Source organism: Aplidium turbinatum, chromosome 10 (genome assembly GCF_918807975.1).
Source record: "Aplidium turbinatum chromosome 10, kaAplTurb1.1, whole genome shotgun sequence".
NCBI lineage: Eukaryota > Metazoa > Chordata > Ascidiacea > Aplousobranchia > Polyclinidae > Aplidium > Aplidium turbinatum.
This window is the reverse complement of record NC_137481.1, coordinates 16,840,146-16,862,480: the sequence shown is the minus strand read 5'-3', so window position 1 is coordinate 16,862,480 and position 22,335 is coordinate 16,840,146. Positions and strand designations below refer to the sequence as shown.

General features: G+C 37.3%; 1 protein-coding gene across 1 annotated transcript in view; it reads left to right on the top strand.

Annotated features, from left to right (window-relative positions):
• The first annotated feature begins 499 nt into the window (after positions 1 to 499).
• The window catches only part of LOC145779008 (uncharacterized), a 42,704-nt gene continuing 20,868 nt past the window's right edge, over positions 500 to 22,335 (top strand). The window contains exons 1-32 of the mRNA XM_082590590.1: positions 500 to 575; positions 1,214 to 1,360; positions 1,662 to 1,777; positions 1,913 to 2,153; positions 2,455 to 2,570; positions 2,913 to 3,097; positions 3,502 to 3,717; positions 3,849 to 3,979; positions 4,286 to 4,354; positions 4,608 to 4,726; positions 5,022 to 5,206; positions 6,519 to 6,710; positions 6,878 to 7,008; positions 7,218 to 7,358; positions 7,701 to 7,918; positions 8,578 to 8,796; positions 8,903 to 8,995; positions 9,294 to 9,426; positions 9,544 to 9,576; positions 9,803 to 9,921; positions 10,496 to 10,677; positions 11,110 to 11,301; positions 11,741 to 11,871; positions 12,206 to 12,352; positions 13,121 to 13,338; positions 13,718 to 13,939; positions 14,328 to 14,423; positions 14,561 to 14,693; positions 15,239 to 15,459; positions 15,703 to 15,910; positions 16,082 to 16,197; positions 21,194 to 21,422. Coding sequence (XP_082446716.1) covers positions 536 to 575; positions 1,214 to 1,360; positions 1,662 to 1,777; positions 1,913 to 2,153; positions 2,455 to 2,570; positions 2,913 to 3,097; positions 3,502 to 3,717; positions 3,849 to 3,979; positions 4,286 to 4,354; positions 4,608 to 4,726; positions 5,022 to 5,206; positions 6,519 to 6,710; positions 6,878 to 7,008; positions 7,218 to 7,358; positions 7,701 to 7,918; positions 8,578 to 8,796; positions 8,903 to 8,995; positions 9,294 to 9,426; positions 9,544 to 9,576; positions 9,803 to 9,921; positions 10,496 to 10,677; positions 11,110 to 11,301; positions 11,741 to 11,871; positions 12,206 to 12,352; positions 13,121 to 13,338; positions 13,718 to 13,939; positions 14,328 to 14,423; positions 14,561 to 14,693; positions 15,239 to 15,459; positions 15,703 to 15,910; positions 16,082 to 16,197; positions 21,194 to 21,422 — 4,939 coding nt within the window. The 5' untranslated portion in view covers positions 500 to 535. The remainder of the gene's footprint in view (positions 576 to 1,213; positions 1,361 to 1,661; positions 1,778 to 1,912; positions 2,154 to 2,454; positions 2,571 to 2,912; positions 3,098 to 3,501; positions 3,718 to 3,848; positions 3,980 to 4,285; positions 4,355 to 4,607; positions 4,727 to 5,021; positions 5,207 to 6,518; positions 6,711 to 6,877; positions 7,009 to 7,217; positions 7,359 to 7,700; positions 7,919 to 8,577; positions 8,797 to 8,902; positions 8,996 to 9,293; positions 9,427 to 9,543; positions 9,577 to 9,802; positions 9,922 to 10,495; positions 10,678 to 11,109; positions 11,302 to 11,740; positions 11,872 to 12,205; positions 12,353 to 13,120; positions 13,339 to 13,717; positions 13,940 to 14,327; positions 14,424 to 14,560; positions 14,694 to 15,238; positions 15,460 to 15,702; positions 15,911 to 16,081; positions 16,198 to 21,193; positions 21,423 to 22,335) is intronic.

Sequence of the window (22,335 nt, the reverse complement as noted above, 5' to 3'; positions counted from 1 at the left end):
TCGCAATTTTCTTTTTTTTGCAGTTGTCTTTGGACAAAGACAGGCCATCGCTAGTACTTGTTGAGTTTACCTTGCTGTTGGATGGCTTCAATATTCCAATCACACCTGATCAGTTGACAGAAAGTCTGAATAGTATTTTTAATGATCAACTTAACGAAATTCCCATTGCGAAAAATTCTGTTATTATCCGAGCCCAAGGAACAGTTGTCGGTCTTCCTATTCTTGGTAAGTATCATGGACAACTGACCAATTATAATAGCCATGTTAAAGAAATCTTTATTTGTGAAACAATAAAACAGAATGCAGTCTTAGGTGTGCTTGTACTTTCGGACGTGCTTTTGGAAACTAAAAACTGTACGCCTAGTTTATTTTTGCATCTAAAATTTTAATATTGGATTAAAACACTTTTGTGGTCATTTCAGGAAAATTTGTGATCAGGGGGTTGACACCAGAAGAAATTCGTCACATTATTCTGAAACCCAACGATGTCAAGAGAGGTCAACTGCATGGTGATATAACGACGCAGTTACAAAACATGCTCAATGATACTTCTCTCACACCACTGATTGATCTTGGTGAATAACTTTTTTGACTATATTCAATGTCAAGCTATCGGCATGCTGGACATATTGTATGCTAAAAACTTATGCAATGTTGAATCAGGCGTGTCATATCTTTTATTACCGACGCTTTAACCTTCAGGAACGGCTTGCACCTAAGTGATTGAAGCCAATGATTTCTTGCTGTAAGATGGATGAATGACAAAAAAGCAAAAAAATGTGTAATAAAATTAGTGATAGCAAGATCTTGAAATATTCTGGCAGTATCATTTCGTGCCATTTTCATGAGGAAACAATAATTACTGTCCGTTATAGAAGCTATTTCAGCAGTCGGTAAAACTGAGTGATGAAAGTCAAAAATAAAGGAATTGTCTTTTCAAACATCTTGTTGCCATTTCTTATAGAAGCTGTTTAAAATCAGTTAAATTTAAAAGGCTGTAATTGGTAAATGTAGATAAATGCTGAGTCAAGCTAATTTCAAATGTTATAAAAAAATAACTTTTACTTGCACTGCGGGATGTATGATACTTAATGCTTTGAGATCAAAAAGCTGTACTTTATCTTCATATGACGTGTTTTATGTGTGCCCCCCTTACTGTAGCAACAGACTGATTTTTGCTGTTGTAATATAGCCTACATTTGTTTATTTGCAGCATCAACCACAATGCAGTACTTTGAATCAAATTCCAACTGGTCAGATACCATTGTAGCACATTTCAAGATTCAGATGAAAGACGATACCTCGCCATACGACTTCAACAAAACCACTGCCTCTGACCTCATTCAAGCTTCTCTTACTGGTATGCAATGTGTGCTGTTCTACTGGCACTATGCAAAATGCATAAACCATCTATGAAGCATAACCATAAATTCTAATGTTATATAACTGTTAACATTGTCTCAACAAAGTCAAGTAATGCTTCAAATGAAGCGTGATCAGCAGAAAAAAAACGAATGCACTTTATTAAATAAAGTGTACAGTACGACATTGTTAGAGCAAAGCAGTTGACTTTTCTTCTGTACAAATAGTAATATTAAATTTGCGACAGGTTAAAGATCTTTTTCTCACTGTTATAATAAAATACTTTTATACCTAAAAAGGTCCTTACGATGGTAAGACAGTTCGCATCGGTGAGCCAAGAAAGTACAAAGGTAGAGGACGAATTAGCGCGACTGAAGGGAGCGCGACAGCAGAGAAACTTCGAATATTTTCCGTGGTAAGTTACGAACCATTTTTAAAAACATCAATACTGCAAGAATTAAAAATCAATTTGGGCAGAAACCTATTTTTGTCAATATCAATTCGCATTGGTTGTGTTTAAACTCGATTTTAATATCTTAAAAATTCTCAGCTCTCGCGGGTCTTCGAGGCCACACCTGCCTACAGAAACTTGCTTTCTGGGTTTATTCAAAACGTTGTTGTGGATCCGAAGACCAAGATAGACGGATCGAAGAAGTTTTATTTCGACATTGTCATGTCAGAATATGACGACACTGGACCTCAAGAACTCCAAGACATCGTCAATGAAATTCTTTCCGAACAAAACTTGAAAATCACTGAACTTGTCCTTTCAAATTCTCTTGAAATTTATTGTAAGTTTAATCAAAAGTATGAACTTTTACTTGCGTCTTCAATTTACGCCTTATAAATTACTTTGCATTCCAGTATTTTATCGATAATCGTAATCACATTTTATCATATTGATTTTGAATTTTTTAATAAAATATCTTTTTTTTGCAGTTACCTTGCCACCTTTGCACAGTTTGACTCCGATAACGAACCTAACTGGTAAGTATTTACTAACAGCTGTGTTTATTAAAATATTACTTTGACTTGAAAAAATTTAGTACCTCTACGCATGGGCTTCTAATGCGTTTTATCGTGAATACACAGGTTACAATGGAGAAGTAACGTTCATTGAAGTGCCTTTCAACATATCAGCTAAAGATGCCATGAAATATTCTAATTCTTCTTCCTTCCAACGGTTGAGAAACGCAACAACTGAACTAGTACGTGAAATTTGTATCACTTCTTAACCAGCAATTGACCTTTGTAGGCTACTTCTGTCTTTAAACAAGTAAACGAATAAGCAAGTAGCCAGAAAGGTGGTAGCCTACTGTAGAAATCTGGCACAGGTATTGTCACATGAATGTTTTCTGTAATTATACGTTTGCATGTTTCTTTCTTCGAACAATCAGCTTTGGCAAGAAAAAGCGCATGAGAACAGATTAAGAAAACATAATTTTTTAAACCATCATCCTTATTTTTAGAAACTAGTCATACTGGAAATGAATTATCTAAGAAAGTCAATCGACCGTCCACGAAATATAATTACAACATACGTTTTTTAGCTGGAAGACGTTTTCAGTCCTCACCCTGAGTTGACAGTCAACGTTCAATACTTTGCTCCTTCGTGGACGTACCCTGACGGAATAACAGCTCAGTTCACTGTTGAAACTGATGTTGACAATTTTGAATTGGAAGAAATAGCTGAAGAATATGTTGACCAACATGATGCAGCGTCACACTCACTGATGTAACTTTTAATATACCGTACTGTAATTGTAGTTAAATTGACTGAAAATATTAACCTAGCTTTGGCTACATTCTAAACAACCGTTGAAGTATGTCGTGGTGGTATCTCAGAAAGTACGCAAAACACTTCTTCCGGGTTTAGAAGTAACTTTTCAACAATCCATATGAATGATGGAAATACACTTCATATTCCATAGACTTTGTAAGTTTTGCAAACAAAAGCTCATTTGTGCCTTGATCAATACAATGATGATACAATTGCTGATTGCCACTTAAAATGTTTCGTCGAAAACATGTAAAATCTTGTTTCAAACAACCTTTTGTTCAGTTTTGAACTAAGGTCAAATTACGACAATTAACATGCAACAAAACAACTTTTTGACGCAAGTTTTGCATTTTTCAAAGGTATGAAAAGGAAAGCGTCGCTATTCCCACTAACCGTTGGTTTTATGGTGAAGCCATCGTTGCCAATCTCTCGGCTAACGAGGCTACAGCCTTCGCTGAACAAGCAGTCAACAGTACCACGCTCCACCTGCTGGGAAATAACTTAAGAGATCTCTACAATAAGGTTTATGGCGCTCCTGGTATAGCTGGACCAATCACCGACTTGCATTGCAGACAGTAAGACTTGTTTGCTTGTTTGGAAACAATTTGCTGTTGCTCAAATATTTTTTTATAGAATCTTCACTTAGCGATTAAAAATTAACCTCGGTATACAGAAAAATGCATATAACACTCTTTGACTTTTCCAGTAACTTTTTCACTGTTGAAGAAGAAGCAAAATTATATTTCCATCTCACCACTCCATTGAACTACCCGAGTGATCCTTTCACAATGACCAAACGGATGCGACAGGCCCTTATGGACAACCCCAATGCAACATGTAAGCAGAGACGCAATGCTTTATTGGTTTTTGTAAATTAAAAACGTTCATGTAAAACAAGATCCTTGAAATGAGCAAGACTGCCTAGAGGTTGTGTTTAACAGTACTTGTTAACAAAAAGCTAAGCTACCACATTTCTTTAGTCCATTGAGTTTATATGAATCAAAGCATTAACACCAGCCAATTGTAGCCAAGTTACTTTAACGAATTATTTACAGGAAGTATTTTTATTACTTGTAGGTTGTAGCGTAAAACACTTTTATGCTTCTTTGGCAAATTGCAAAATGTTCTTTTTTCTACTTATAGACCCGATACTTCTCAAAGCAGGAAATTTGAATATTACTGTTTTGCTTGACGAGCCACCTCCTCCAATTGGTAAGAGTTTGTTTGCAAACGTTGTTTAAGTTCTATTTAATAAATTGTTTTGTTTTTTGAATTAGTGTGATGTTGTTTACATTGTTTAAGTAATTTAAATCTTGTAACTTTGTAGGTGTAGCCTTGCAGCATCTTTTGTTTATTGTGTAATAATAAGCGTTCTCAATTCTTTAACCACAAGATAAAGCAAATGAATCATTTTTGGTTCTTGGCTTGCTACGATTAACTTAAACATGCTCTTTTGCAATCTTAGATCACTACACTGGAGAGCTAAGCTTCCCCATAATTCCTCCTCATGTTGACAGAATTAACCTTTGTATTGTAAATGGAACATATCATGGCCAACAGTTACTAGACCAAGTCGCTAATGTGGTATGCATTTATTGCTTTTTACTAATTTTAACAGTTCATTTTTGAAAGGAAAAACATAACTCGTTTGTGTGTATCATTTTGTTTTTAAAATTATTTTGCAAGTTAGTTGTGTATGTTCTGCTACTGCTACGCAGAAGTCGTACTGGTTTTCATATCTTGCGTGATTGTATTATACTGCGTATCATACAGATTTACAACATATGATTTCCTGTAGGCCTACGATTGTTTTTACTTATGAGTGAATACGCTTGTCATACATTACATTACGTAACAATATTTTATATTTAAACTGTAGCTTGAAGAAGCCATGGTGCACATTCCTTCTCCCCCTCATCGAATCCACTTTCAAGCCCAGTACTTTTCACCTTATAAACTTAATGGGCTCACCGTGCATTTTGTAATTCACACCGACTATAACCACACGGAAAAACTCCAAGAACTAGTGCAAGAAAGTGTTCTTCATATAACAAATGGTTATCCGTAAGTACTTTAAAATAAACTATTTAGGCAACATCTCTGGGTTTTTTTCTAAGCGAAAGTCTGCTGAACTGATATTTCCTCCTAAATCTTTTAAACATGATTGTAACAAGTTAGAAATTGATCGATTTGATTTTTTTATATAAGTATTCAGATGTTTTGAATAGGGCTGGATTCAACTATATACTTGGAAAATAAAATCAACTGTTTATAAGCTGCGTTTTGCACTTTTTGACTCGGATTTAAAGGGTCTGAATGAACAAAGGGTCAAAGTTCCTCGTGATTTGCAGAGAGCCTTGACATAATTGAAGTAAAAGTAAACCATTTGCCAGAGAGATGCTACAGTTTTCAAAAGTGAAGTGTTAGAATACACCCTCAAGAAATCCATGAAAAAGAAATGGTCCATATCAATGGAATTGCTAGCTAAAGTAACAAAGAGGATCAAAGGAAGGAGAAATGAAAGAATATTTAGGCTTAACATGTACTTGGAGGTTCAAGATCATTATGATCAGATGGTGGATTCTTCTTCCTTGATTTATCCCAAGAAAAATGATCTGTTCAAGATTACATCATACTTTTCCTCAAGGAGGATATTGGAGTGATAAAAATGACCATGATGTCAACGAGGAACATCCAGAGAAAAAATTCAAAGCAGAATTATTGAATGAAGTTCTATCTGCATTCTACAAATTCTTTTTGCATCCAGTCCAAGAAACGCCTTGACTCACATAAAAATGAGATCTCTTTTTACGAAGCCCGCGAAGAGTGTTCCAAAGATCTTAATAATCTAAAATCCTGCGTTGCCTCTCTCCCACCATCTTCAGTTGAGAATAGAAGATGCTTTAGTGTAGCTGGACTATTTGCCTCTAAACTCAGTGTTTTCTTAGAGACAGTATGATTAATTCTTTGTGTTTTATGAGAAGTCACTTCCGCAGCCAGTGAGAGAGGTACAACTGTAATCTAACTAGGTGACTGTAATCACTACGCCATATACTTTCATTTAATGTTGCTCGTTTGTTTGATTGTTTTTGTTAAACCTTCATTATTACCAAGTGACTTGATATTGCATCTGCTCATCTTGCCAATACAATACCGACAAAAATAATCATAATGTGAACGTTGGTAAATTGCAGATGATTTTTTTATCACTTAAATCCAGCCCTAGTTGTGAATGAGTGAATCTCACTGAAAAATCATATCATGAGTTTTTAAAGAAACCAGGTCTTACAACTTTGCAGTGAAGGTTTTGTTTTAAACTGTTGTTGATTGAAGAAACACTTTAATCACAACTCTTGTGTTTTTTGTCTTTCATCAGATTTCTTCCCAGCACAGTGAAAATTCCTGCTCCTCGTTTCTTCTACTTTGCTGTTGAAATATCAGGATTTAACGTTCAACAACTTGACGAGTTGCAAAACCGAAGCAGCAATTTATTTAGAGTTTTAGCTTGGGCTCTTGTTCAACAAGTAGAAGGCAAAAATGATCACTTTCGCGAAGCATACGTCGACAGGTAAATGTACCAGATGTATGTATTTGCACTCGATTCGCTTCTATCAATTAAAGAATTCTTTTTCATCTCAGCACACACCATTTCAGCTGTTTTTAACCGTTCTACTGCTGCTTTACATCAACTTTAGTCGAAAATCTTAACAAGCAAATCTTAACAATGGTAATCAGGTATGATCCTTTGGGCAATGGCACTGTGAGGGCGGTTGTCAATGTCACACTGGACGATGACTATCACGATCCATTTGTACTCACCGACATGGCGCGCGAAGCTGTTGGAAACCGCGTGTTTGACATTACAAGTAAGCGATCGCTCCAAAAAGCACTTTTCACCAGATAATCAATTGAAGATGTTGTAATTGCTACTTCAAGTATGTTTTTGATAAGCTAAGTCGTGAGCAGTACGCTGTTGGTAATGTAAGCTAACAGTCAGTTACATGCGCGTACATTGAACGTGGAAAATCTTGATTTTATAAAAGAACGGTGCCTAATATGAAACTCTGATAAACAGTCGACTTGAATAAGCCGCCCCCTACCGACCATCGTGTAAGGAATCGTCGACAGATCGAAACCAATGAAAACATCTTGGTATTGACTCTAAACGGGACCAACTTGAATGTGACAACATACGTGCCACCCGTTATACCTGAAGGTTTGTAATTCAAATGAGTCCTTAATATTTTTCATTATTTTATAACATCATTAGTTTTGCATCGAATTAAACGGCAATTATACTACGATTGATGGTTTTTATTTGGATTAGCTCTCGATGTATCAAACAAAGGAGTTAGCAGTTGTAATTAGATTAGTACCTCACTGCCACTAGGCATACGTTTGTGTAGGTTGTTACTTCGGATTAAACTGATTTTTTTAACTAATTCCTCAACTACATTGTTCTCGCCTTCAAAATACAATATCTTGATTATAAAAAGCCATTAACTCAAAAAAGATCTTTTACAACTAAGTTTTTCAAATTATCTGTTTAATTTTACAGTTCTTGTTGCTTACATTGGAAAAGTGCCTTTCATTGGTTCTGCCGATCCAAGAATAAAAGAAGGAATAATCGACGACGACGGAAGTGAAGCCAGCAACCAAACGAAATCGTTTTTTACCCGAGCTTTGTACGAAGAGTTGCCAGATGCGGATCCACTCCAAGCTGACATTGAATATTTCCAGCCTGGACAGGGAGCCAACGCAGTAGCTCATTTTAAGGTTGATGAGATAGCAATAGCCTATCAGCCTGCGTATTTTAGTTATGTTCTTTGCACCATCATTTTATTAAAAACTTTGGCGACTGCTGTAATTTAGCCTACAATCACGTATTGATCGTTGGTTTGAATCTTTATCCACGGATTTCTCAGTCGGAGGATTACGATTCAGACCAATAACGGCTAGTTCTCAATGTCAGTGACTCTTCTCTTTTCTTTGGTTGCAGTAGCGTGCCTGTTTCTACACATCTGTGTGTATGAACGTGCAATTAGATTTAATGTTATGGTGTGGTGGCTGACTAGATGACCGCAAAAAGTTTTTTGCTACTATTCTAATTGCGCCATAATCTAACCTACAAATTACAATGCATGCATTGTTTTGGCAATTTCCTTCACTTTGTTTGTTTGTTATATGGCCCTATCGAAACAATTAAATGGACTTAACTTTTGAGAAAGCAGAAAAATTATTTTTAGTGTGATGTTTATGAAGAGCATGGATACACATTAATGTACTATAGTATAGGGTGCGCCTCTATTCGGCTGAGCTGCGTTGTCTGCTTTGTAAAGTGTTGAGAGCAACGCACATCTGCGATGAATGAAGTGCCATATAAAAACATATCATATATGTATATATTTGTTTATCCACCTTTTTCTGGCCTTTAGCTCATTTTTCCAAATGGAACGGATCCCGATGAAGTTCTGGAGGAGTTGCGTGGCTGGAAACAGCTACCTTGGCAACCAAATGACACGAATGTTATTCCTGAAGACATCGATTTTGGACCACACGTCGTGCGGGAATTTGTCGGCGAAGCCAACTTTACCAAACCACTCAACTACTCTGCGATGGTACCTGGAACCGACAGTCAGAACTTTGTCGATTTGGTAAGTCCGGTTACATACTTGTGTCTTCTATACACTTTTGTTTGTAGAAGAAAATGTTTCATATATTTGTTTTTATTAATTTACTTTATTAACATGCTGTTTTCAGTTTTTGGATGCTATCAATGCTAATGGAACTCGGGTGAACGCAACATTTTCTCAATTTGTACCAATCAAAAATGGAACAGAATTTCAAGCGCAAGTATGTGATATTGCCTACATAAATATAACTTGTACTTTAAGACTTTTGTTTTCAATTTTCACAAGATGTGTCCATTTGCAATAAGTACAAAACTCGGATAAATGGCAACAATTCGGATAAACGGAAACTAACATTGCAAAGTATCTCGGAGATGGTAAAAATGTACCTTTATTCTACAGAATGGCAAGAAAACCATTGCACGAAAAACCGTAATTTTGTGTCCACACAAGTCCAGTAGCTAGTTATCGTAAATCACCTTTTGGGTGCGTCTTTAACTTTGACAACACGTTGTGTGCAGGTTTGGATTTCCGGATCGCCAGGCCTTGATTTGACTCCTAAAGGTTTAACAGAAGATTCACGAAATTTTGCCGTTGAGCAAGACCAGTTAATACTAATGTATGGGATTGATGCACCACTCGTCATAGTAAAAGGTAAATGGATGCAACCTTCCACTATTTCAAAGAAAATTCTAATTGATGTATTATTTTACATCTGTAGTGACATGTCAAAATATGCTGAAAAGTTTTTATGCAAATGTTGTTTTTCAGCTCGTGGTCCAGAAAGTCCATCTCTGATTATGAGTAAGTAAACTCGTATTTTATAGATTTGTAGATTCCAAAATGTTTTAGTGCATAATGAATAATTTATTTTACAGCAGTTGAGTTGAGAATAGTGGCAATAAAAAGTCTCCATAATTTGTAATTTGAGCCAACTGTAGCAGTTCTTCCGGGCTGTTCTCTGTAAGTGCGTAAAAAGTCAAAATCAATTTTGTAGAAATCTTAGTAAAACACAATGATTCAATTTTAGAATACTACAATGGTGAGCTGAGCTTCCCTCGAGTTCCTTCCTATATCGACAGAATTGCTGTGTGTCTTTTCAATGGGACAGACGACTGGAATGAGCTACTTTCTCAAGTTGGGGATGTGGTAAGTCAGCTACTGGTATTCTCATAACTTTCTTTTAAAAAAAATGTAACGTTATGGGAAGCAAAAGCATAATTTGAAAGCTTTTATGATTTATTTGGTCTTGTGTTGTTTCATTAAAATTATTTCACTCATCCTATGTTTTACTACGTTTTTATGTGGTGGAGTAACATTAACGCATTACATAGGCCAACATGTTTTTGTTCTACTGTAACTTCTTCATACGCATAAGTTTGAAACGAGTAGGTTAATTGCAATCCTAAAAATTTTTCAAAACAATTGTGCATTCAAACAGTTTATAAAAACTGTTTGAAAGTTTACCTTGTTCTCCTGCTATCCTTCCTAAGTTATAATCAATGTTAATTTTTTACTAATTGCGAGTATATTGCATAGCCTGTACGTTCCGACTAGATGTGACCATAGCCTACATGTATTATTTTGCTCTATTTTCTATTTTTCATAAAGATTACTATTATGTCGTTTATCTACTTCCTAAAGCATTACTTACCCAAAAAGATTTTACTTTTGAGACACGAAATACATAACATTGCTTGTAACTTCGCAAACTTCTGTTTAGCTTGAAGAAGCATTAGTTCACGTCCCTTCTTCACATGAAATTCACTACGAAGTGCAATACTTTTCACCTTACAAACTCAGTGGTCTTACCGTACACTTTGTCATCCACACGACTTATGACGACGTCGAAACATTGGTCGATTATGTCCAAGAAAGTGTTGTGCATATCACCAACGGGTATCCGTAAGTAATTTTGGTTAATCAGTAGCCGTGCACAAGTAGCCTATAATTAAAAACACTCAGCTAGACAAGTTGAGAATTAAAAGATAAGAACATTGGGATAACTTAAGGTCGATATAAGTGTCAATTGTATTTGCCACAGTTTTGATATTGCTGGGTAGTAAAAAAAAATACCTTGTTGCGTGTCAAACCTATTGACAAAGCAACAACACAATCAATTATTGAAGTCATGTGGCAGCACTTAAGTATTAACAGTTTCGTAGCTTGGCATTAAATAAAGAAATAAAAAGCGTTGAACATACTGTAGTTAAGGGCTTTCAACGATTAAAGTAACTTCAAACATAACCAAAGCTAATAAAATTTTACAAATTATCATTTTTTCTGAAGCCTAATGTTTTATTGGACAATACAATGATTTTTATTTTTATGCAACAGATTCTTACCTAGCACGGTGAAAATTCCTGCACCTCGATTCTTCTACTTTGCTGCTGAAATATCAGGATTCACCGTTCAACAAATTAATGACTTACAAAACCGAAGCAGTAATCTCTTTGCTATCTTAGAATACGCTCTTGCCCAAGACATACAAGAGCAAAATGATCACTTTGCCGACGCTCACGCCTTAAGGTTGTTAAACTTTTTAATATAAACTTCACATAGTAAGAAACGTTAGTCCTGCTTTTATCTAACTAGTTTTTTTAAACTGTTCTCAAAACTAAATTCTCACTTCGTGGTAGCAACGGCTTCATCTGGAAGTTGCATATGCTCAGCTATTGATTTTGAAGACAGTTGTTGAAGTAATTCCGCATTGGTGCACTCATGGCCACCTGGTGCACTGTAGTGTATTCACAGGGTAAGGAACATTCCGTCAGCTCAAGAACATCCGAAATAAAATGATGATATCATCATGGCCTGCTGTAGATGGACAAGAATGCTAAATAATAATTTATAACATAGTTATATGTTAATTATTTGTAAATAATAACTATTAGATGGTTTATGCATTTTGCAAAAGTGCCTGACAGTGAATACTTGAAAGAGTTAACTTATTGCTGTTGGTAATCAGGTTTGATCGCTTGGGCGACAGCACTGTGAGAGGAGTTGTTAATGTCACACTGGACGATGGTTACCATGATCCATTTGAACTTACTGACATGGCCAGGAAAGCCATTGGAAACCGCATGATCGACATAGAAAGTAAATGGTGTTTTCTATTAAGTTTTACTGCATTGTATATTATACTTTCGCTCAGCGCAAACAAGGAACATTATCAGTGAGCTTGCAAGTCTTTTAAGCGAGATAAATATTCAGCTTCAATTTTGATTCATGATTCGAAATATATCATACTATTTGTTGATGATGGAATTTATTTAAGCTTAATACTAAAACCAGACTATATACAGTAGCCTATGTCCAGTAAAAACATGGTAATATTAGTGGTAAAAACACCTAAGCAATAAAAAAAATTAAATCAATTCAGTAGGCTATCATACTGCTTGTATTAATAATGTTGCACTAAATGTATTTTCAGTCAATTTGAATAAACTGCCCCCTAACGATCATTACGTGAGAAATCGTCGTCAGATCGAATCCACTGAAAACATCTTGGCGTTGGTGCTTGATGGAACAACTTTGAATGTAACAACATACGTACCTGGAGTGGAACTACAGACCTTAGGTTTATTTTTATTTTTGTAAAACTTATTGTGATTACAGTTAATTTCTCATCATTACATATTCAGACTCGTTCGGATACTTTGCAAGCGTCAAAATAACATAAAAGGTGGATAATACATAATATAGAAGTAGTTCCACCTGGGCCTGTATCACGGCTCTCTATCTCAAATCTCAAGTTTATGAAGTAAAAGCTAAGGTGTTTCCCCAAAACATTATTTCAGGCAAGCTTGAAATTGAGGTACCTTTCCAGCTACGATGCGCTAGACTGCTCTGGCCCTATGATATATTCGATGATATGCTTGCCAGTGTGGAAACGCTTTGTACGTTTCCACACGTGTAAATATTGAAGTTGTTAGAGACAAAAATTCAGAATTTTAGAAATTATTATATTCTAGGAAATTATATCAAAAATCGAGCGCTACAGAATAGCTTGGGTTTTTCAATAAAATGCAGAAAAATGTTGGAATCGAATGAGTTAAACTAACATAACGATCAATAATGCAAACGAACCAATTGGTTCCAGATGCAGCATATTCACAGCCTTATAGTTCCCATTTGTATTGCGTATCTTTCCTTTGTAATGTATTTTAATTTTCGCTACAGACAATTTCATTATAAGTTAATGCACAATAGAACAAATTTAGCTCATGGTTTAATGCTTCTTTACATGTTTTACTCGAGATAGACATTATTGGAAGCACTCTGCTTTAGTTTATAAATATGCTTCTTCTAATTATGGCCACTTAAAAACTGTGTTGCGATTCTTCAGATTTTGTCACGTACATCGGAAAACTACCTTTTGTTGGCTCCTTCGATCCTGGAATGAAACAAGGATTAATTGACGACGACCGGAGTGAAGCAAGCAACCAAACTAAATCATTGTTCACCGTAGCCTTGTACGAAGAGTTGCCAGATGCGGATCCACTCCAAGTAGACATTGAATATTTCCAGCCTGGACAGGGAGATGAAGTTATAGCTCACTTTAAGGTTGGGAAAATCATAATAGGCCAACAACCTAAAATACTGCAATCGTGCATTGCTGCATGTTGATAATGATGAGCCGCCCACTTTCAGAAGGGTTGGAAAGTTCCTCTCAACCGTAGGATAAACATCCGGACATCACTGTTTGTCATCACATACATAAAAGTACTGTATACTTATAGCACAAAGTTTGTCTTTTGCAGTTTTAGCAGAATGTTAACAAACTAGGTGAATAATTAATAACAATACACATAGGCTACAATACTGTTATACAGATATGTTTGTTCTAGAATAGTTCTGATGCATAGGCTAATACTGTATCAAAGAACAAATTTCTCGTACGTTGAGTTGCCAATTGAGAGAATTTGACACAATTTTTTTTCAGTTAACCTTTCCAAATGGAACGGATCCAGATGAAGTTCTGGAGGAATTGCGTGGCTGGAAACAGCTACCTTGGCAACCAAATGACACGAATGTTATTCCTGAAGACATCGATTTTGGACCACACGTCGTGCGGGAATTTGTCGGCGAAGCCAACTTTTCCAAACCACTCAACGGGACTTCACTCTCGCCTACGTTCAAAGAAAGCGAAGACTTTGTCAACTTGGTATGTTACTTTTGCAAACATGTGCACTTGCATCATGTTCAAGTGTGTTTTTGCCACATCAATTTTGTTGTTGTGAACGTAACCGCCTAATCTTAGCTATACTGTAGGTTCTTTTCTGAAAACAGGTGAATAGGGAATCTAACTTTCGTCTATTGCTCAAAGAATAAAGCAGAGCAAGATGTCTGCAGACCTCTACTTACGTTGTGCACTTTGTAATGCATGATCGAAATGCCCTGTAGTGTTGACATTAGATATTTCGAAGCTTTCTCCTAATTCTTACAACCTCCTATAGGCCTACTTGAGTCCTTAGCCAAATTGATATTATTTCACAAAACCTGTTAACGAGATTTGTTTTTTAACTTTTCCTATCGTTTTTGTTTTGTTATAGTTTTTAGATGCTATCAACAAAAATGGAGTTCCACGAGTCAACGCAACTTTTTCCAGATTTGTACCAATCGAAAACGGAACTGAATTACAGGCTCAGGTAATCAAGCTATAAAGAAGTTTTTATCATTTTTGTATTAGGCCTTTAGAATAGATATAGGTTAATGTAGCTTCGGGTATATTCTTTAGACACCTAGAAAATACTCTGTAATCATCACTTATCGGAATTCTCTTCAGGTTTGGGTAACTGGTTCACCCGGCCTTGACCTGACACCCAAAGGGTTGACAGAAGATTCGAGAACTTCCGCGATTGATGACCAAGTTCTAACCCCAACGTATGGAATTGATGCGCCTTCAGTTATAGTGAAAGGTTTGTTTCATATCAACTCGATTCAAGTGTAGATTAAATACACATATTAACTTTATTTTTAGTACACATTCAATTCATTATTACTATTCGTAGGGGGCTTACCCAACAGTTCTCGATTGTGTAGGATACCTTGTAAGTAGTTAAAGGGAATGTCCGCTGGGTAACAATAAGTTTAAACATTGATATTTATAATAGGTCTGCCAGTACAGGTAATGGTAGTCCAGCTTGCTTGGAAAGGCAATTATAAGAAAAAAATGTTATTGCATAGTAGCCTATGAAAAGTAAATTTTGCATTGTTTTATCGAGTTCTTTTCGAAAATTAAATAAAACATTAGATACATTTAGTTAATTTTGGCTTTCAGCATGAAATTAGACAAGAATTAACAAAAAATCATTGAATTCTTAATTACTCAAACGTAAATTTAGTTAAAATTTTCTTTCTCGCTTGTTTGTGCTTGCAGCACGAGTACTAGGCATTGCTGACAAGTGAAAACGTTATTTTCAAATCAAAACTTTCTGCAAGGAAATTCTTCAACTCTTTTTAGCTCGAGGACCTTTCTCTACATCGTTAACTACCGCGCCTCCAGATAGTATGATCACACTAACAACACTGACGGTCGCTCAAGTGCCTTCTGTTGAAACAACTACTGACCTACCCATACAAACCCATGTGGCATATTTGAGGCTATATGGCGTGCCTATAGGTGATGTTGTCAACCTTTATCCTACCATCAATACGACCACTTTTGCCAAGTACACAGACGAGGTGATTGCAGAACTTTATACTTTCTTGAAGCAAAACTTTCATTTTGCCATAGGTAATAATACCCTTATAGAACTTTTTAGAAAAAAAAACACTTAAAATTACCTTTGTCCTGCAATGCTTCGTGAAGTCATTTGAAAACATAAAGGGATAAGCAGGCTAACAATGTAGGCTAACATAAACAAACAGTATATAAAAACAAAACGTTAACATGATAATTTACATTGGTGATATCTTTACGTGTAGGCTTTAGAGAAAGTACTCAGCTCTCCAACAAACTTGTCAAACTGGAATCCTGAGGTTTCATATTTTGAGCACCAGCCAGATGGCTCCCTATTGGCACATATGCAAATGAACCGCCCGGCAAGTGATAATCGTAGTCTAGAAGAGATCGAAAATGATTTCAACTCTGATCCCAACAAACCAGGAACAGTTGGGGAATTTAAATTTGGAGGTGAGTTGAAAATCTTTAATTTTTAAAATAGCCTTAAATAGCAATTCAATTACAAGAACGCTTGTTTACTTGTAATAAACGACTGCCATAACAAATGTTTTAATATTATTTTGTAAATAACAAACACCATTCTTGCCCAGTAAAATATAACGTCCAATATTTTTTTCCCAGAACCACGTGAATTCGAACTATCTGGCAACGTGACAGTGTTGTTCCGATATCATGATGATGTAACTTCTAATAACACCGCAACCATTGACAATCTTTTTAACACCTTGTTGAGACAGGTGAGATTTCTAGTCAGGTTCACTGTGTCAATATAAAGAGTTTCGTTCAAATTTTTGGGAAATTAGCAAACCTATACATTTTCGGAAAGCTTAGACCATGAGGAATTCGAAAAACGTTGATTACATTTGCAGAGATGTCTGCATGGCCGCCATTTTGAATTTTTAAAATAGCCGCCCCAAAGTATATATTTTGCTCTATCTCGGCTCTTAATGAACTTAGAAACTTTATCAAACATGCTAATCCTATGTTTTAAGGGTCAAGGAATCCATTATAAGCATGCCTAGATGCCTAGCGTTAACCAATTTCCAATTATCCGCCATATTTTGTTTTTTAAAATGGCCGCCAAAATTATGTTTCATTATATTACTACCTACTAGTTGAGATATAAACTTCATTCAACAAGCTAGTGCTAAGTTGTGTTAATTAAGCAATTCATCAAAAGCAAGTCTGCACACCACTGTCATATTTTAAAGACAAAAGAAAAACAATTCAGGTTTCTAACAGCTGTTGTTATTTACAATATCTGCATAGTCTGATAGCGAGGATCATTTTCAACATACCACTGCCAATGTGCGTCACTACACGCGTACAAACACTACCATACTGAACAGTTGTTATTTCACATTTCGTCATCACTGTCTTGAGCTGGAGTCTTGAGTCTCATTTCCAGCATTACAGTCAAAGTCATTTTCGCAGTCTGTCCCGCCCAGACACAAGTCGGTGGGCTCGGGTTCCAAATAGCGACTGTCAGAACAGCGACTGTCAATAGAGCGACCACACGACAGCGATTAATTAAAAACAGCGACTGTCAATAGAGCGACTACACGACAGCGATTCATCAAGAACTCGATTAATTAAAAACAGCGACCTCGAAATTTGGCCTCCAAGTCAAAACCTGCTGACTGGCATGATATAAATCCAAAAATTATGAAGTCGCTATTATGAAGTCGCTATTATGAAGTCGCCATTATGACAGTCGCTGTTTTGACAGTCGCTATCCGGCCTGGATGCCAAGTCGGTGCAGGTCAAGCTGTTCCTTCGACACAAACATCTCTGGGTTGAGTTGTTGGTTTTACATTGGCATCGGACTAGCTGAATGATGGCTTGTGGTGCAGGTAGAATCTTTGTGGTGATAGGTGAAATCCCACTTTCATCTTGATGGTAGCCATGCCGAAGTGGATCAAGGAGCTGTTGCTACATGATAGGTCATGCATATCTGTAATATACCATGGCCAAAGGCGTTTGTACTTTATCCGATCCAGGGCAAAGAACAACTTATTCAGTTTCTCACCAGCTTGCAAATGGAGATTGAGATCTGCATTTCGGGATGCCTCGATAAAGAATAAGATCGTTTCCACACTGTGAACATAGTTCATCCATGGTTCATCATTGACTTAAACATCGCATTAGAGGACTTCTCCGTTTTCCATGCTTTTAATTGCTGCATCACATCCTCATCTATGAAGATTCGTTCCAGATGGCCATGAGCAGTCTAGATGGATTCAGGACTAATTTTTCTGTTGTCGGATGACAATGTGCATGCCTCCTGGACCTCATCTGCTGGTCTTGAGTAAATATAATTTTCTGCTGTAGCTTCTCTGCAAAAAAACTGATCCAAGGCCAGTTCATACAAAGCTATGTAAGTGTGGATACGGAGAGTTCTCTCGTAGTGCGCACACTTGAGAGTTTGTCTTGTGTTTGCAAATCCATACACATCAGATTCGATCCGGGTATCATCAATCCCAGAGCTCTCTATGGAGGTTCCGAGAGCTCTTAGTGCAGCCATCACAGCATGCAGCTAACCCAGTCAGAGAACAATTTTTTTTTCAGGTCGACCCATGCGTCTAGCAACTGCACTGCCTTTTCGTAGAGGACCATGTCGAAGGTTATCACAGTTGGGTTACTCCTAACCAACGACTAACGTCTTCAACCGGAATGCTTGTAGAATTACAGTCAGCATAATAGGCCACTCGTGAGCCACTTCTGGTAGCAGAGGCAGTGCACCCACTTGGGTGAGTGGTTGGCAAGATGAAATGAGTGACTTGTATCTTGCCGATCCGGAGATCTTGCTCTGTTCACCATTCTCTCTTGCTCTGGACAAAGTAGATGCTATGACCCACCCTAACTGGGTCAGTTCATATGACTGAGTAACACATGTTGTATTGGCCTCAAACCTCCGCGCTCTGTTGTCAGGTTCTGGTTTAAGCTTGGCACATGGCTTAATGGGCACATGATATGGAAGGATTGATAACTTAGCTGCAGTAAGTTCGAGCTTTGGTGCGACCAGTTCTCCTGGAACATTTGCTTTCTGATATACTGCAGTGATTGTTCCATGTGTGGTGCCTTTCCCTTTGATTGTGTCCTTCGCAAAGTATGTGTTAACGGCAAAGAAGAGAAACTGTCCTTTCTTGAGGAAATGTGGTACATACAGCCCATTGAACTTCCTGGTGTTCTCCGCAACAGGATTGGCAAGTAAGGTTTCCAAAAGCAGAATTCGGTTGTACAATACACAATAGTTTTGTGCATGAAGGAGAATTACCAGGTTCTTGTTTCGGGTGTCATGATGAACACTTAATGACAACCTCAGTAGCCTACTTGTGGATTTTCACGAACCTCAAGTGTCCGGAAGACACGCGTTGACTGCTTGGGTTAATGCTGTACTTGGCGTCTGGCCTTGAAATATATTAAGCTTACATTATGTTCTGGATTTTCGTTAGTGCTGACATGTCTACTGTTCGACCTCTCACCTCTGTTCGAAGCTCCTCTTCAGGTCCCACCAAAATCCAACATATGAGGCTGTACGTAGAACTTAGACGGAACATCTTCTCTGATGCTTTGTCTGTCACGTCTTTCTCATCACTGAAGTTAGCAATGGCGCTTCGTATTACTTTGGCTGTCTTGTACAACATCTTGGTTTGTCCATTTCACTGCCATATCTTTGCATCATAGTCGTGTGAACCATCTCTTCACAAGCTTCAAGGTTGTGTAGAATAGATGGCTTTCTTCTGTCTTTCTGTCTCACTGATTTGATATTTGGCAACTCTGAACAAATGTTATCCTTCAGCCACTGTCGTGTCAATTTCGGTATGTGTTTCTCTGGTTTCTCTGCCTCTTCTTTGCCTCCAAGCATGAAAAGGTAAGTTTTCTCAATGTCATCCATTGGAAGGTAAGCTTGCTTTTCTGTCTGGATCCCAACAAGATTGATCAATTCGATCAAGCACGGCATCTGCATTGGTAACTCATTGTTGATAGATTTCTCTGTCACTGGCTTTATCTCTGAGGACATAAAACACATGCCGAATCCAGCAGAGCTTGTGGTATCTCATATCTATCGCATGGGCATCTTTTGGAGATATCGCATTGCTCAACTTTGTCATTAGGACCGGATCCTGAATAATTTCCACAGTTTGCCTGAGTGTTCTTCCCGAATTCTCTGTTCGCACTTTGTAGATAGATTGTCCATCATCTACCTGAAAGAAGCACCAGTCTTTTGACAGAGGCTCTGTTGCAGATCTAGTGAATGGCACTGCTGTAGCTATGTGCTCGTATCCATTTCCGAGCTTGTTCGTTTGTGTCCTCGTTTTTGGAGGCATATTTTCCTGTTGGCATGACATGTTGAAATCGATCCCTGGCTCATTGTATGGAAACCTGATGGGTTGCACTGAGGTAACTACTTCAATGCCATGTTGCTTTTGGTTCGAGCATGGTTTCTTTAGAGAATTAAGAGAATCCCTGGAGAGCAACATATTCTCCATCTTGTAGGCTTGATCTTTCCAGAAGACTTTCAAGCAACTTCTCATAGGAATCAATCTTCGGATTTTGAACAACTGTCTCACGCTTGACTCTTGACACAGAATATACTGATTCCAGTCTATAGTTTTATTCGTATTGGTGATGGACAACTTGAAATCTGTGGAGTTTTCACTCATGTTGTGTTTGCCCTGAAAAGACAGAACAAATACCTTATCAATATACCACCTCCAGCAAGATAACATCAAATGAATTCTCAGTCAAACGGATATGCATATACTTCGGAAACTATACCAGTACAGTAATCCCTGAAAAAAAATGTTAGAAGACTGGTTAGCCGTTTACTTGAGCTTCCTGTAGGCTATATAAGTAGTTTGTTTGTTTGTCGTATCCACGCTTACACCTGGTGGTTGAAGATTTAGATTAAGTGGACGGGAAGGCAAGGAAGCCAATCTTCATGTCCACCTTCAAGCATGCCTTTAAGTGTCCTGGCAAAGACACAGCTGCATGCTCATGAGCGGTGTCGAACCGGCGCCCTTTCGATTGCCGTTCCAGCGCTCTCACCACTCGGCAATGCAGCCGACATATATAAGTAGTAATGGAAAGAAATATAATTTCGACGGCCATTTTGAAAGCCAATATGGCGGATGATTGAAAAGTGGTTAACGCTAGGCATCTAGGTATGCTTGTAATGGATTCCTTGACCCTTTAAATATGGGATTAACATGTTTGATGAAGTTTCTAAGTTTATTAGGAGCCGAGATAGAGCAAAATATATATTTTGAGGCGGCCATTTTGAAAATTCAAAATGGCGGCCATGCAGACATCTCTGCAAATGTAATCAACGTTTTTTGGAGTCCTCATAGTCTAAGCTTTCCGAAAATGTATAGGTTTGCTAATCTCCCAAAAATTTGAACGAAACTACATAATAAACCTGACTATTCGAGATGGAGTGTACACAAGCACTTTGCTTCTGCATTATTACACGAGCAATCGCGAACAAAACGTTTTGAAAAGAAAACCAAATAATTTTAAAGAGTAGACTAGACTTTTTGAAGGGTTTAGTTTTGAATTTTTGAGAAAACTTGAATTGTTTAAAGCTAAATATGAAATAGAGTCTTGAACATTTTTCTACATCAATATTTCTGCTTGAAATTAAAATACATTTTTCTTGTGTTACTCAACGTGACCTGGCAATATGGGAAGTTAATACAAACAATCATGTCATCAAAATTCTTATTTCAGCTTTCGAGTGTTTTCCCCAATTATGTGCCATCGAATAGGAGAATCGAAGCGCTTCCGGATGGTGTACTGAGGCTGAATTACACCGTACACACTCCACCTAACACACCAGCGCTTGCTTCCGAGCTGCAAAACGATGCTCAAAAACAACTCGATGCTCTTGAACTGGTTAACAACGGAGAGCCATCACCTGGTGATATCGTATTTGGAGATAGTGTGATTAACGTTCGAGGTAACTTGAATACTAGTGATTTTGTTGTTGAATGCATGGGGTGTCAGTGGCAGATCTAGATGGGTGCGGTTAGGGCAAACCTCCTCCCCCTAAAATACACAAAAGTAACTTTATTCACGGTGCATTTGCAAGGTTGGAGTAATGCAAACCTACAAATTCTCGTGTTTTGTTTAATTTTCCCCCCTCACCGTAGGCTACTTTCTGGGTCCGCCCCTGCATGGTGCTTGTTTTGTTGCCACTTTTTAGGCTACAAGATTATAGCGGTGAATATAGCAAAGATACGGATAAGCACAGAAAAAAGTCTGAACTAATCTAGGCTACTGTTTAACTTCACAAATTCCTTTCCATAAGCTGGGTTGTTTCACTGAAAATGTTTATACAAAGGTTAGAAGCAATCAGTCACTTTAAATCAGTGGTTCTTAACCGCCGGTCCTCGGACCGGTGCCGATCCTTGTAATTTTTTTGCCGGTTCGCAAAAGATCTTACTTTCTGCAAAGCTTATTTTAATGTGGAGTCATTAGCATATTGTAAAATTGTGATCGCACTGTGAAATATGCACAGCTGTAAAACTGACATATCTCCACGTAAAATTGTTTGATAATAAAGGTGAACTTTTTGATGACCTAATTCTGTGCCGTTGATAATGTTTTTGTGACAAATTGCATAATAGTTTTCAAAAAGTTTTGAAACACAGAAATACATAAACAAATGGGGAATTTTGTCCTTGATTTTGAAAAATTTCAAAGTCGTTGGAGACGAAAATTTGGAATTAGATAAGTTTGAAGTTCCGGGATAAAGTCAGGCCTGCAATGGAAATTTGCCAGAACCGGAGTTTGAGAAAGCAAAGATCTTGTTTTTCAAAGAATGGAATGAATACAAGCCGATTTGCTGTGGAAAATACTGGTGAAATGGA